The 15,834-nt window shown below is 40.5% G+C and overlaps 1 protein-coding gene across 1 annotated transcript in view; it reads right to left on the bottom strand.

Moving 5' to 3' along the window:
• Window positions 1-15,834, bottom strand: part of cadps2 (Ca++-dependent secretion activator 2) — a 602,458-nt gene that overhangs the window by 219,149 nt on the left and 367,475 nt on the right. Inside the window, exons 9-11 of the mRNA XM_048607831.1 lie at window positions 8,996-9,062; window positions 8,657-8,765; window positions 7,486-7,679 (exon numbers count right to left, since the gene is read on the bottom strand). Of these exons, the coding sequence (XP_048463788.1) occupies window positions 7,486-7,679; window positions 8,657-8,765; window positions 8,996-9,062 (370 nt within the window). The remainder of the gene's footprint in view (window positions 1-7,485; window positions 7,680-8,656; window positions 8,766-8,995; window positions 9,063-15,834) is intronic.

Below are 15,834 nucleotides of genomic sequence, written 5' to 3'. Positions count from 1 at the left end.
CCCTTTTCTGATGAAGGGTCTAGGCCCGAAACGTCAGCCTCTCTGCTGCTATGATGCTGCTTGGCCTGCTGTGTTCACCCAGCCCTGCACCTTGCTGTCTCGGATTCTCCAGCATCTGCAGTTCCTACTATCTGTGATATAAACATGTTGTTTTAATGCTCATAGTTAACTAAACACTTGCTGAAAGTCAGTGGGTAAAAAAAGTTAAATTTTAATTTAAATTTTAATTCAGCCTTGAGGCTATATCAAGGGTCAATGGAAAATCTAAACATAGAGTTTCAAAAGTTCACCAAAAACTTGGGCTGTGAACAGACACTAACTATTGGATCAGGTTGAAATAAGTTCCTTCAAATTGGTGAAACAATTGATCTAGTGACACCAGAGAGCACTGTCAAAAGTATTTGACTGGACCACGGTCTTAAAGTCTTACAGCACAGAGGGTCGTCATTGGTCAAGCTGTCCAATTATTCCCATCCCACATGTTTTACTTTTCAAGTATCTATCCAATTTCCTATTGAAAATTATAACTGAACTACTTCCCATTGCTCCTTCAAGCAGTGAAGATCATACAGTTTGCAACTTTAAAAAGAAAATCCTGGTCGGCTTTCTCTTGGGTCATTTGCCAATTATTTTAAACTTTTACCCTCTGGATACTGATTTTCCTAGCAGTGCAAACAGTTTCTCCCTATTTATTCTATTAAATCCCTCTATAATTTTTGCAATTAGTTCATCTTCCTTTAAACTTCTCTGCACGAGAACAATCACAGCTTTAGTGTCTCCATGTACCTCAAGGCCATCATCTCTGGTGCCATTTCAATAAATCACCTCTTCACTATCTGAATTGTCTAAATATCCTTCCTAAGGTATAGCTCAGAATCAGACACAGTACTCCAATTGGATACTCTAGAAAAGTAATCCTATTGAAGAAAATCATGTATTTTGTTTTCAACTCAGTTATGCCACTTCTTTCTTGTAATAAGCAAAAATAATCAATAAATTTAAAATGTCTGCACTTTAGTAAATGTCCGAATATCTTTCAAAGGCAGTTTTGGTCAACAGCAAATTCTTTTATGGAAACACAGGGATCTACAAGACTTCCAAAACATGTATGCTATGAACTTATTAGAAAAAGCCCTCATTATTCCAACATTATTCTGTGTGGATTTCCCTTAACCTGTGTGGTTAAGGTTATGAATTTACTAAACAAACTTTACCTGAGATGACCTTAATTGATTCCTACTACAGAATTATTGTATGCTTAAAGGTACACCAGTAATGGATTCTTTTCCAGGGTCAAGTCTTTGACTGCTGAAGCATGAAGATGGCAACTAGTTTAGTCTCATATTCACTCAGAGTTGCATTTTCCTTCATTTTTAAAGAAATGAAAATAATACATTTGAGGCTGTCTGTTAATTAATATTCCTGGAAGAATCATTCTTTCGAGGGTGTAATTAAAATGAAGTGTTAACATATCCAGGAATGAGAATTTGAATATTTCCCTAAAAGAACTGCAAGGCAATTAAAACATTAAGTTAAACAAAGCTTTCAAACTGATACATAAATACTGCTGTTGTCTTTTATACATTGCAAGTAAATTCACTACCAAGACGATCGATTTCAAACAAGGTCCTTGCATGAGCAAACTATAAGCACAAATGAGACAAGGCAGAGGGCCACAGCACGTAGACATGTGAAAGAGCAGGTTTCTGCTGCATGCAGTGTTTAACAGACAATAGTAAAGCAAGCCTCTAATGACAGTTCACACAGCCCACTCAAGACAGAAACCGAGACAGTTGCCAACATACACCTAGCACTTACCCTTGGCTCCGGCTACATGTTAGCAAAGCAAGAGAACAAAGCATATTGAGGTGAACCAAATTGACAGTAGATAGATATAGGGCTGTGCTGATCAAACAGACTGATGCAACCAATTAAAAGTCTTTGACATCAGGCTAAAGTGTTTTGTAGTGCACTCCGGCATGATCTTGGACAGTGGTGGTTACTATAAAGGACCGGCTGTTATTGCACTCAGCTGCACATTGCAATAGGTGCAATATTTTCATATTCAATCTTGGGAAGTTAGTATAGCTAATAAGGCCAGCATTTATTGTTCCTTCCTACTTGACATTGAGAGGTTGGTGGCAAATTGCCTTCTTGAACCATTGCAGTCCACTTGGTGCAGGTACACCCACATTGCTCATTGTTTAAGAAAAGTTAACTGTATGGGATAAAAGGCAAATTTGTTACAGTTGATAACGTGGCAACAGTGCAGCAGTATTTTATTGGTGTGGGCTCTTGCTTGGCTCATCCAGAAAGAAAGCCTGCCAACACGTCCCAGTTGAGTAGCACTGCCCCTTTAAACAGTAATGGAACACAAAAAACAATTATTGAGTTTGTCGCTGAGCCACTGATGACGAGTGGAATAATATACACGCACGCACTCACTCACACACAAACACATACTATCTTATCAAATGGCAGAACAGGCTTGATGGACTGAATGGCCTACCACTCCTAAGTCAAATGGTCGACAAGTTCTCTCTCAGACACACACACCACTCACACCTTGGATCAGATATGACAAATTTGTTCCACAGAAAAATGCCATTACCAGAACGATTCAAGCAGTTTCAAATGTTTATAAGTTTGGAATTGAACGCAAAGGAATTAGAACACATTTGGTGCGACATCATTGCCCGAGAATAGTAACTCCATGGCTGGAGATTGCATCCTTTTTAGAAGAAGTCAATATGTCGTAGCACACATTTAACTGATCCAGTAACGGAATAATCAATGCGTTCTGCAGCAACCTGGTGGACTAAAAGTAAATTCCAAACTTGACTGTTGGACAAACATACTGACAAGTGGTGCACGATCCTGAAAATGGAGGAGGTGAAACATAGATATATTTACAAAATCAAACACAATATATTTACTTACAAAAACATGGTGCAGAAAGATGTAAACAAGACGCTCTTACAATGGGGCAATTCAGAAAATTTGCAGGGAAACACTGTGGCTTTCTTTTCAGGGTGGCATTTTCCTTAAAATTGTTGGGTAAAACCCACTAGTCCGATCCTACCATTGCTGAGGGTTGGACTATTTTGCCAAGGTCCCTAAAGTAAGTGGCCCAGGGACAGCCTGAAAAAGTGCTCAAATAATTTAAGTATTTGAAATGCTGTCTGGTGATGTCAAAATCATTTCATTATTACCAGATCCAATTAGAACGCACGTGTGAAGTACGTGTTCCGCAGCTCCAGCTAATAATTCAGTTAAAGAACCAGTTAAAGCCCAAAGATATGTCCTTATCTATTTCTGTGGGCCAGGACGATTAGGAAGCCTCTCAATATTGTGGTGGCCAACAGGGAAAGGGTGAGAAATCATGGGCCCAGGTGCTATTCCTGGCCCAGGCTCCCATCTCCCGGCCTGAGCACAATGGTCCCCTAAATCCTCAGGCCACAGTTATCCAGTCCTGACGCTACCCTTGCTTGTCCTCAGTTCTGGTGGTCAGGTGGCAGTCCTGTTCTAAGCTTGTGCTAAACTTCACAGCTATGCAGTAACCTAAAAATTTGTGTGTGAACAAACCATAAGTAAACCACTTCAAGTTACAGCATATGTGGTCCCTCAAAAAAAATGCAAATAAACTGAACAATTAAACAAATTGCCCCCACAGCACAAGAAAGAGAGTCCATTGGTTCTCAGTACTCATTTTCTACCTGCAGTTTACCAGCTCCGTGGTAATGAATCTTACCATCAAAGCAAACGAGGGCTTTTGTCAACAACATGTCACAGTTTTATAAGGCTTTGGTTAGGCCACACATTCAATTTTGGTCGCCACATTACAGGAAGGATGTGGAGGCTTTGGAGAGGGTATGGAAGAGGTTTACCAGGATGCTGCCTGGATTAGAGAGTATGATCTTTAAGGAGAGGCTAGAAAATCTCAGGTTGTTTTCTGTGGAGCAGCAGAAGCTGAGGGAGACTTGATAGAAGTTATAAAATTATGAGATGCATAGATAGGGTTGACGGTCAGAATCTTTTTCCCAGAGTTGAAATGCCTAATACTAGAGGGCATGCATATCAAGGTGAGAGGGGTAAAGTTCAAAGGAAATGTGAGGGGCAAGTTTTTTTTTTTACACAGAGCATGGTAGGAGTCTGGAACAACTGTCAGGGGTGTTGGTGGAGGCAGATGCGATAGGGGCATTTAAGGGACTTTTAGATAAGCACATGAATATGCAAGTAACGGAGGGATATGGACCAGGGGCAGGCAGAAGGGATTAGTTTAATTTAGCATCATGTTTGGCACAACACTGTGGGCCCATTCCTGTACTGTTCTATGGTTTATGTTGTACAACACTAGACACCTGGCTACCACATTCTGTCACCTGTCCTGCCACAAACAATGTGCAAGAAAAATCTAACGTCTTGCTTCTTTACGTCAAGATCAACATTGCACAAGGCATAAAGAGCATGTAAACATTTTGAAGCAAAATCTCTGAATGGTCAGAAAAGTAATATTTTAAATGACGCATTGTTTTATTGTGAATTTGATGATCATCAGATGTTGGTCAATGGAAGTTTGCTTCTCATTTAGCTTTTGGGCAAAAAATACTGGTCATATGTCGCACATATGCCGGTGTGCAGCCTAATCCTGCCTTTATACCTCTAAACAAGAACGGTTAGACTTCTTTTTTGTGCTTTACTACACAACATTCTTGATTCTATTACCAGAGAAGCCATAATAAATACAGTATCGCCTGACTGCACCTTTGTTCACAACTCACTATTGTTTATCTATTCTTGATGTCTAGTTGGGCAAGATTGTCATTTCATGGATGATTCTGTAGAAAGCTTTCCTGCTACATCTTTTAAAAGTCCCTGCAATTGACGTTCCTTCATTCTCATAATACTGCAATCACTATGATTGAACATAACACTTGCTGAGTTGATTGATGGTGAACAACAGCCTTTCTCAACTCCGTGTGTAGACAATGAACCTGGCGTGTAGGCCACAAGCTGTGGATGGAAGGACATATATTTGCTGCAAGATGAGCAGATAGATCATTTATTGAGACTTCTTTTTTCTTGCATGCATGGTATGCTCAATCATTGAAAACTTAGATATTACAACATTGGTGTGAAGCCTGATTTGAGACTTCTTCATAACGAGGAAAAATTCTTATGGAACAGTGTAAAGATGTTAGCTTTTCCACATTTTCTTTATTAGTACAAAAACGCTACACCTAACATGCTAAAAGTGATGTTATTTAACAATGCTAATATTTGCACAGACGGTACTATTAGCTCCCAAACAGATTTTTGAAACAAAACCATACCACAGCCATGTCTCCATATAACCCAGCACAGAGTTTACATGAGAAGAAAAAGTTAAAATAGAAAAATTGGAAGCAAACTAATGCATCAGAAATGTAAAAAGCAATCAATTAGCATCAGAACTGTGATTAAGAAACCTGTCACTGCAAAGTAATGGGAACTTGGTACTAACAATACTTATGGCTGGGATTACTTTATCATAGTGCTGAGCACACCAGAAAAAAAAAATCACAGGCTGGTAATACAGACACCTGCATGGAATCCCTGCCCTCTCTTCTATATAAAGGATATATGGAAAAGATAATGGCACATTTTTAGGAAATGTCCAAGAAAAGACTTCTCAACAATTCTATTTATGAGGTAGATGGCCAAGTATACATATTAACAAGTATTAAGTGTGTGTGTTCCAAATGTACAAACAGCACATGTCAAATGTTTGCACAAAGTTGATTTTAGCTATTTGATTGAGCTGCTACTGCATCAGGGAATAAATTCAACCTGCAATTCACATCGTGGCATTGGACACTCATATCTTCAAAGAGCTTCACATATAACCGGACTGTGCAACACTTGTAACATGATAATGAAATAACCAACAGGATGGGCTGGTGGGCTGGCAACATGGTCGCCGTCAATTTAAGTGGTCTTGCACTGCTTCAATGGAATCCAGCTGGTCCTGCTCGTATCACTCCTGCATCTTATTACATCTGACAGTCACTTGTCAGAATGCTTCAATGTCAGCACTTTAAAAACAAACGTCAACATGTGCTAGGTGCTGAAAAGTATGCCTTGCCTTGAGAGGCTTCATACACACAACAGCCTCTCAGTGACATTACACAGTGTTTTCGAGACAGCTTTACCAAGGAAAAGACAGTCACCCATTTCCATCTGGAATGAACTTTTGTAAAGAAAATCTGAAATGGGACGTAGTGTGTTTTTTTAGGTTCATCCCAAGTAACTCCATAACACAGACTTCTGTGCTCTTTAGGCTGTTCCCAGGTATGTCTACAGAGAAAAAAAAATCAGTGCTGCTGGAGGACCATCAACTTGCTGAAAGATGCTCATCAGTTTGCCAGAAACTTGCTGATTTTCAACAGAAAGTGCTGTCCTATTGCTGGGTGTTGCAGACTGACACATTCAAGATACAGGACTGCATGCTGAAGGATACACCAAAGCTTGGAGAAGCCACAAAGACTCATTGGGGAAAGACCAAAGTCTAGGGTCAACGGACCATAGTGTTTAAAGGGACTGGAATCTGTGTAAACTCCTTCAGGGCATATGCACCAAAGAGCTTTTGATGTGAAATTTAAATGTAATTTATGAATTTCACCTGGGACTGTAAGTGTAATCAATTGTGTTGTAAAGATTAAACTACTACACTGTGTAAAGTTAAATTAGCACTCATTATTTGTACCTTTACAAACATTTTTAATAAGTTATAGCTTGGGAAACATCTGATGATAACTTAATGTGTTTATAATTAACGCACTTACAACATTGCTGAAAAATAAATAACATAGGAGTTCTCATTATTTTCATATTGCTGGACAAAGCGGCAAGGCATTATTTCCTAGCCATCCTTGTTTTATATGTAAAAGCAAATAGAACAGTATTTACCGAAAAACAATGCACCTTTATGAATGCAGGTTGACAAAAGTTTGTTGCATAGCTCTAATATTTGACAATTGAATGAAGTGATGCCTGAAGCCTACAGTGAAATATACAGTTCAGAATCAATGTCCTGAATCATCCAAGCGGTCCCAACATGTGTCTTTCAGGTTACATCTGGTCTCTGACCACAAAACAGCTTAGAAAGAAGGCTAAGGACAAAGTGTTTTAGCCATCTGGGTTGCTTATCTCTCAGGTCATTCAGGGGCCTGTGAGGTCTACAAAAATTCCTCTATGACATAATATCTATTCTTCCAATCATAGTTGAATTAGTAACCACATGCTTCTGATGGCAATGCTTGTACATTAGATAACTAAACATGGAAACGTAACACTGCTGAGAAAATTACAGGGCTCACATGCTCCTCTGGTATTTGGTTTGTAAGGATTGTGTGACTGGAAAGCATTGACATTTTGTAGCTTCTAAACAAATGAATAGTAGCAGTAAATTGGTTTGGTTTACTCACAGAATTGAGAAATAGGCACATCTGGTAACTGTGCACTTCCTCCCTTTGCATTCAGCTTCTGGACCTGGGATGGAGGGACAGGTTTGTAGGACTGGCCTGTAGCTCTGTACATAGCTTGAACCCACAACACTCGATCTTGTTCATCATCACTTGCAAACACGACTGTGTCACCTTCTTTAACTGCGTTGAAGAATGCCCGGCCACCATCCAGACCTACAAGTGAATGAACAGAATCAAGTTATAGTTTCCTTTCTCATGCTCAACTCTTGTTTAAAAAGTCAACCCTACCTCACTAATCAAGTTCCTTCTTGAAACTAGAAACTTCTCTCGGCTTTCCTTGATACTGATTCCTTTAGATTTAGGATCTGGTCTGTAAACCTTCCCAATTCAAGAATATTTTGTGTGCACTGTCCAAAAGCTGAACCTAGCACTTCAAGTATAATCAGTCTTGTACTTTGTCAAACCTTGACCCAAAACCTCTACATACGTATTATGGTGCTTTACATATACACCCTAAAGTTCCACTTGTATCTTTGAATTATATCTTCACTTTGCCATGACTTTGAGAATGCACCCTAAATTTCCCTGCTCTAATTTAGTTAATTGAATATTTAAGATTACTTTTGGTAAATGGATAAAATTCAAAGCTGCTAAAACTCTTAGCAAAATAACCTGTGCAGGATAGCTCTTTTAATACATCGGTCAGAAAGTTTTTCACTTTTAAGCAATGAAGATTTGATGGGATAAAGCCTGACACTAATCACCTTTATTTTTCATAGAAACATATAGCAAAGAAGGGAACTGTTCAGCCTATTGAGACAGCTCGATTATTAGTCCCAAGTATGTAACGGCCTTTTTGCTCCCCTATGTTGGCTTTTGAAACAGCTGAAAACGAGAGGACACACTTCACTCAAAACATCACAAGATATGTTATTTACATTTATTTATTGTGATGTGCAGGGTTGAACCAATCCAAAATCAGGAACACCAAACAAAATGTGCAGCAAACAAATATACATTTTGACACAAATTGCAGAGTCCAACTGCAATACTCATTCTTCATACAGCAAGAAAAGAAATACATTAGAAAGTCAACTCACCAACATATCCCACCCTCTCAGCTGTCTGATTAAAACATTCTGATGTGCAAGCACAAAATAGTCAATAGTTGTCTCTCTGATAGTGTATACCTGGCTGGTGCTCTGTGTAGTCCACCGTGTATCCTTCTAGTTGCATTAATTCCTGAGGTTCAGACTTCTTTTCTCTGTAACTACACATTGCAAATGTGTATTGGCTAACCTGAAACATCAGGCATGATCGATTTAGCTGCGTGGGTATATTTCATTGGATCCCAGGTAACAGTACGCAAATAATAACAGAACAATTATCTCATTTGCAAAAGTTAATGCAAAATTTGTCACGTAGAAATACATCCCCTTGGAATAAATACGTTTATGTCATTAATACCTGTAATCCCAAGACAAAATAGGAAGAAATGTTAGATGAACTCGAATGGATCACTCACTAACCTGAACCAGGACAAAGTACCGCTTCTTCCATCTCTTCCAAACCTTCTGCCCAAGTGCATATAGGTACCTGCAGTCAAGAAACAAGATTTCAGGCAACGTGTGGGCAACAATCATTCCAGGGCGTATAATAAGAAGTTTATTTCAGGAAGGGAAACAAAGGGCGATTTGAAATAACTCAAGTACACTCGGTGTGTGAGGGTGTACGTAGGTGGGAGTGTATGGTGATGTGTGGGGGTGTGTGCAGTTTAGGGATGTGACTGAGCATGGGGGTATGTGAGGTGAAGTTGGGTCTGGGGGTGTGTGTAGGTAGGGATGTGTGTGTGTGTGTGTGTGTGTTGTCACACTTCTTCAGTGTTGTTGGAGCTTCACCCATCCAAACAAGTGGGGAGTATTCCACCAGACTCCTGACTTGTGTCTTGTAGATGGTAGACAGGGAATCAGGCGGTAAGATGCTCATTGCCAAATTCCTAGCTTCTGACGTCCTGGTCCAGGTCAATTTCTGGTCTATAGTAATCCCTGCGATGTTGAGAGTGAGAGATTCAGTGATGCCATTTATCGTCAAGGGGCAATAGTCGATTCTCCCTTGTTGGAGATTATCATTGCCTGGAATTTGTGCAGCGTGAATGTTAATTGCCTTTTATTAGCTGAGGTTTGAACGTTGTCCGGGCCTTACTGCTTATGAACACAGGCTGCTTCAGTATGAGGAATTGCAAAAGATGCAGTCTTTAGCAAACTTCCCCACTTCTGACTTTAAGATGGAGAGGTCATTGGCGAAGCAACTGAAAATGACTGAGCCTAGGAAACTCCAGTCCAGAACTTCTGCACTGATATCCTGATGTTGAAATGACTGATCTCCAACAATTATAATGAACTTCCTGTATGCTAATGTCTGTCCATTGGTTGGAGTCATATCTTTCCCTGACTCCACTGACTTTAGTTTTCCTCGGGCTTTTTGGTGCCATACGCAATCAAATACTGTCTTGAAGTGAAGGGCAGGCACTCTATCATCACCTCTGGAATTTACCTCTTGTCCATATTTGGACCAAGGGTAATCATGTGACTTCTGGGAGCCATTTTGCAAGATTGTGTGGGTCCATTTTAAAGACATATTCATTTTCTTTACTAAGTAAATAATAATAAAAATACACATATGCAACAACAGTACTAAGAATAATGGAAGTAGGACACTCAAAGAATGCCATGTTTATAGTATTATTCATGAAATAAGACATGGCAGGGTGCCCTACATAGCAGTGAAATCCAATTTCCACCCCAAATAAATTATCAACAAACTTTTCCACAGGCACTGTCACATCTCCCTTGTAATGTGTGTAGGTTAGCAGAGTGGAGAATTACAAGCTAGTCCTTTCCAAAGAAATTGTGTTCACCTATTCCGTATGACTATAAACTTCACTCATAGACATTTATCTGCTCCCATTAGTCTACCTCCTTACACAAGTCCAAACCTACAGTTCGATCTGCAGATAATTATGCAACTGATCTGATCTCAACTATTCCAATAAGACGTTATCATTCTGGCTTTAGATTTTGTTCCACTCTCAACCAGGATTGAATAGCAGCGCTCTCAGCAAACATCATTTTGGACACATTGACTAGGCTAACATATTATGTCTACCAGTGTCTGAATACACCAACAGAATTGGAAAAACAAGTCCTGTCAGAAAGACTTTCAGTTTTATGAAAAGCAATGCTATATGCAATAATCTGACATCAAAAAAACTGTATAAATACTGGTTAATGAGCTGTGTAAATGAGATAACTGTACAGTCAGATGGAGATGTACAAAGACATAAATCAGATCACCATAAAATCAATGTTGTGGAAAAATACAGAATTTTTTTTTCTTTACTTTAAACTGGATTATCTTTGCTGCGGAAAGCAGCCAAACCAGGATGTTACTTGCTCCAGTAATTCTGCTAATCATCAGGAGTTGCAGATCATGGATGACAGTTCTTATATAAACAGCTCTTGACATTCTGTCACATAATATGACCATCTTTATTTCCCTTTATATGTACTGGACATATTAATATTGGGTGCCATGCCTCAAAGTTACTTTGCATCCCATTGGCAAGAAGAACCAAATATCTCCCAGAGCTCTTTTATAGACAGGAGGTGTAACAGCCTAGTTAGACAGGTGTACTTCACAAATCTGACCAGTGCTGTATTTCTGTTATTCTTTGTTTATCAGTCCCTATTAAGACAGCTGGTCTCAAATGTCCAAATGGCAGTCTACTTTAAGCCTGTAATCTGCTTACTTAGCACAGGATTAGCTAACAAAGAAATTAACACCATAGTCATAAAGCTGGGGTTCAACATGGTTCTCCGTGTTACGGCACCAGGATTTACAAATTTACTAACAACATTACAAGATAATCCCAAAGCTCACTGTCTGTCGCACATTCTTTCGCTAACCAAGGGAAGCTTATTGAAATCACTTGGGTCATCCAACATTCAGCAGTCTACAGCAAAATCACAATTAGAGAAATACCATGGGTAAACGTGGCAGCTTTGTTGGTACTGAAATGAAATGTTCCTTTGCTGTAAAAATTGGCAATTCATATCTCAAGCTCTTCTGAAGTAATACAAATCATTTTAAAGGAACAAGAAAACCTTTCAGCAAAATCTACTGGAAGGATATGTTATGTATGTAATAGTTTGTGCAGGCTTTGGTTTAAAATCCCAGAGATTAGGAAAGTTGACTTAGAAGCACTGATTTTATTTTATTCATTCATGGGATGTTGTCATCACTGCCTGGACCAGCATTTGTTGTCCATCTCTAATTGCAATTGAGAAAGGGGTGGTGAGTTGCCTTCTTGAAGTGCTGCAGTCTATTTACTGTAACTAGACACACAATGCCATCAGGGAGGGAGTTCCAGGATTTTGACCCAGTGACACTAAATGAATGGCGATAATATTTCTAAGCCAGGATGGCGAGTGGCTTGGGGAGGAACTTGCAGGTGGTGGTGCTCCCATGTATTTACTGCCTTTGTTTTTCTGGATGGAAGTGATTGTGGGTTTGGAAGGTGCTCTGTCGGGAACCGTAGTGAACATTAACCCTTTCAGGATGATGACCTGATCCAGGACAAGATCCACTCATGGTTACACTCTTATTGTGCTCATTCCTGGCACTGACTTAAGTTTCTCTTTACCTGCTCACCATAAGGGTACCACCATTAGCCCTGCCTCTGCACGCAAATACTGGTGGGGAGTTGGAGTTCAGTCTTCCATTCGCTATTGCCCCGCCTTAAGAGCTTGTGCTACTCTCCAGAACTATCCATCGAATAATATTGGTAATCTGTGAGGCTGCAATGGCAAGGAGCCAGATTGTGATGAAGAAGTGAAAGCTTGTTGTAATGTCTTCTCCTCCTTCTGGCTCCTCTCCCTCCCTGACATACCCATTGCAGGATTCAGTCTTGGCTGAGGCCAGAAGTATTGAGACTGTCCCACTCCCTTTGACTTCTGGGGCCAAGGTATTCTAATGGTGCAGTGCGACTCTGCAACACTGACCAGATTTCCTCTGTTTCATAGGCAGGGCACCATGTGGTGCTGGGAATTCTGCCGGTAGGTTCACAAAATAGAATTATAAATGCAGAAAAGGCCCTTCGGCCCATCCAGTATGTACTGCTAAAAATAAACTATCATCTATCACTAGTCTCACATTCCCATACTAGGCCCATAGCCTTTAATGTTATGACACTTCAAGTGTTCATCCAAGTTTTTTGTTTACAAATTGTGAGGCTTTCTGCCTCAACTATTGCATTCCAGACCCCATGCCCCCCCATCACCCTCTTGGTGAAAAAAGTTTTCCCTCAAAGCCCCTCTAAACCCCTGCCTTTCACTTATGCCCCCTTGTCATTGACCCTTTGGCTAAGGGGAATAATACCTTTCTATTCACCCTGTCCATGCCCCTCATAATTGTATACATTCTTATCAGGTCCCCCCTCAACCTTCTCTGCTCTAAAGAAAAGAACCCGAGCCTATCCAGCCTCTCTAGTTGGCTTAAATGCTCCATCCCAGGCAACATCCTGGTGCATCTCCTCTGCTCCCACCTCCAGTGCAATCACATCCTTCTGATAGAACTGCACACAGTACTCCAGCTGTGGCCTAACCAAAGTTCTGTACAGCCCCAACATGACCTCCCTGTTGATATAATCCATGCCATGACTCAGAAAAGCAAGAATCCTGCATGTTGTCTTAACAACCCTATTAATCAATACTATGAGTCCATGGGTGTCCCATTGATTTGCTCGTATGTTTGGCCATTGAAGGTGAAGTCCAAGGACAACATGCTTAAACTACTGGACTTATGCCTGACCACGCACTTCACCTTCAACGGCCAAACATACGGGTAAATCAACGGGACACCCATGGGATCGCCCATCTCCGGACTCATAAGAGAAGCAGTGATGTAAAGACTGGAAAGGATTGCCCTTCCACAAATCCAACCTAAACTATGGATACGCTACGTAGACGACACCTTTGTCATCATTAAACGGACCAAATTAGAAGAGTCACACAAACTCATAAGCAACACCCTCACTGGAATAAAATTCACCAGAGAGGAGAAGAACAAACAACTCCCATTCCTGGACATCATGGTAGAGTGCAAGACAAATGGGGAACTGCAAATGAAAGTACACCGAAAAGCCACACACACAGACCAGGTATTGAACTTCAATAGTAACCATTCCAGCACACACAAACGAAGCTGCGTGCAAACGCTATTTAAAAGGGCAACAACACACTGCAGCAACATGGAACTACACCAAGAGGAGGAGGAATACCTCTTCCAAATGTTCAAGGATAATGGATATCCAAAGAACTGGGTCAGGAGATGCCTACAGGAACAGCATCAAAAAGATTCTACATGCCCCGACACACTCATCACAATACCCTACATCAGGAACACGTCAGAACTCACCACAAGAATTCTACAACCGCTGGGCATCAGAGTGGCACACAAACCCACATCAACCCTACGACAAGTGCTCACCTGACCTAAAGACCCACTCCCCGCCATGGACAGGACCAATGTCATCTACAAGATCCCCTGCAGAGACTGCGAGAAACACTACATCGGACAAACAGGAAGGAAACTAACAACAAGAGTACATGAACACCAACTGGCTACAAAAAGACACGACCAATACTCACTCATCTCAATCCACATGGATAAGGAGAACCACGACTTCGACTGGGACAACACCAAGATCCTGGGACAGGCTAGGCAGAGACAAGCACGAGAATTCCTGGAAGCATGGCACTCCACGAAGCAGGCTATTAATAAACACATTGAATCGACCCCATATACATTCCACTACGGAGGAAACCCAGAAGTGAGGCAATCCATCGCAACGGACCCCAGAGTTTAAAAACCAGGCGGGCAAACACACTGACGCTTCATCAGAGGCTGCACTGAGGATGTTACCCAGCACGGTAACGAAACGTCTGCGGAGCAACAAACCAGCTCGGCGAGCCAACCAATCTCAACAATTTAGTGGAATATTACTGATCCGCATCTGGACATGTTAAAACTGTGATTCCATATGCTTCAAAATAATTTTGCAAATAAGTCTCATCCTAAAATGCATCAGCTGTGACTTAGCTTGTGCCCCTCAGCTCTGACTGATGAAGTGTTGCACTATCAGAGAAGACATTGTTTGGAATGTGACAGTAAAACAGAGGTCCTCTCCCGCAAGTGCAAAAGATCTCAGTTAACAGTTGAAGAAGAGTAGGGGCCCTTCTCGATGGTATCCTTGTCAACATTGATATTGGTTGAAGGATCATTTAAAAATAATTGTCTATCAATTAACATTTGTGGGACCTTGTCTTGTTTACTATTTACAAGTCACCACTACAATAGTGACCACAGTCCACCACTGACCATGCTTTAACAGCGACCATGCTACATGATGTACCTCACTGACTTTGAAGGGGTTTGAGACACATCTGGCAGCTGTTAAATGAGATTCAGAAACGTTCTGAGGAAGGGTCACTGGACCTGAAACATTAACTCTGATTTCGCTCCACAGATGTTGCCAGACCTACTGAGCTTGTCCAGCAATTTCTGTTAAAAACCGAAAGAAATGCGGATGGTGTAAATCTGAGGAAGGGTCACCGGACCCGAAACGCTAACTCTGTTTTTCTTCCCTTCACAGATGCTGCCAGACCTACTGAGCTTTTCCAGCAACATCTGTTTTTGTTGCAGCAATTTCTGTTTTCAGTTCTGATTTACAGCATTCAGAGTTCTTTCAGTTTTTATTCCAAAATGTAAGCTCTTTCCTATTTTCCCCATTTAAATTAAGTAGGTTGGAGAGTTCTGCCTTTATTTTTCCCCCAAGTTGTTTCTCTAGTTTGTGAACCATTACAGAGGGTTGATCTCAGACATACTGATCAACATGGAGATTGGTTATTGCTAAATTCATGCGAAAAAATTATCATTGTTGGAACCACGAAATGCATTTTTCCATCAGCAGTTAAATTAATGTATTGCATAAAAGGAGAATAGTGTTTTCTTTGTAGATCCAAATGGGAGCTGGCCTTTTCTTCCTCAGGAATGCACCAGCTTGAATTATGAGCTCATTATTTGAACATCTGAAACTTTGTACAAACAATGCTGAAAATCAATAGATAGGGAAATCAATACATATAGCTACTCTTCTCTCTGAGAGCTCCTTCCTATAAAGAAAATTCTCCATCAAGGTCCAAAGAGCAATTTATGCAGTCTAAGAAATCTAGGACATTCTGATCAAGTTCAGTTAACAGCTGGCAAAAGTAATCATCCACTTGTGAAAATGATTTTCAGTTCATTCTCA

Source organism: Rhincodon typus, chromosome 18, assembly GCF_021869965.1.
Source record: "Rhincodon typus isolate 14 chromosome 18, sRhiTyp1.1, whole genome shotgun sequence".
NCBI lineage: Eukaryota > Metazoa > Chordata > Chondrichthyes > Orectolobiformes > Rhincodontidae > Rhincodon > Rhincodon typus.
The sequence above is the reverse complement of the archived record's forward strand: the minus strand, read 5'-3'. Positions and strand labels throughout refer to the sequence as shown.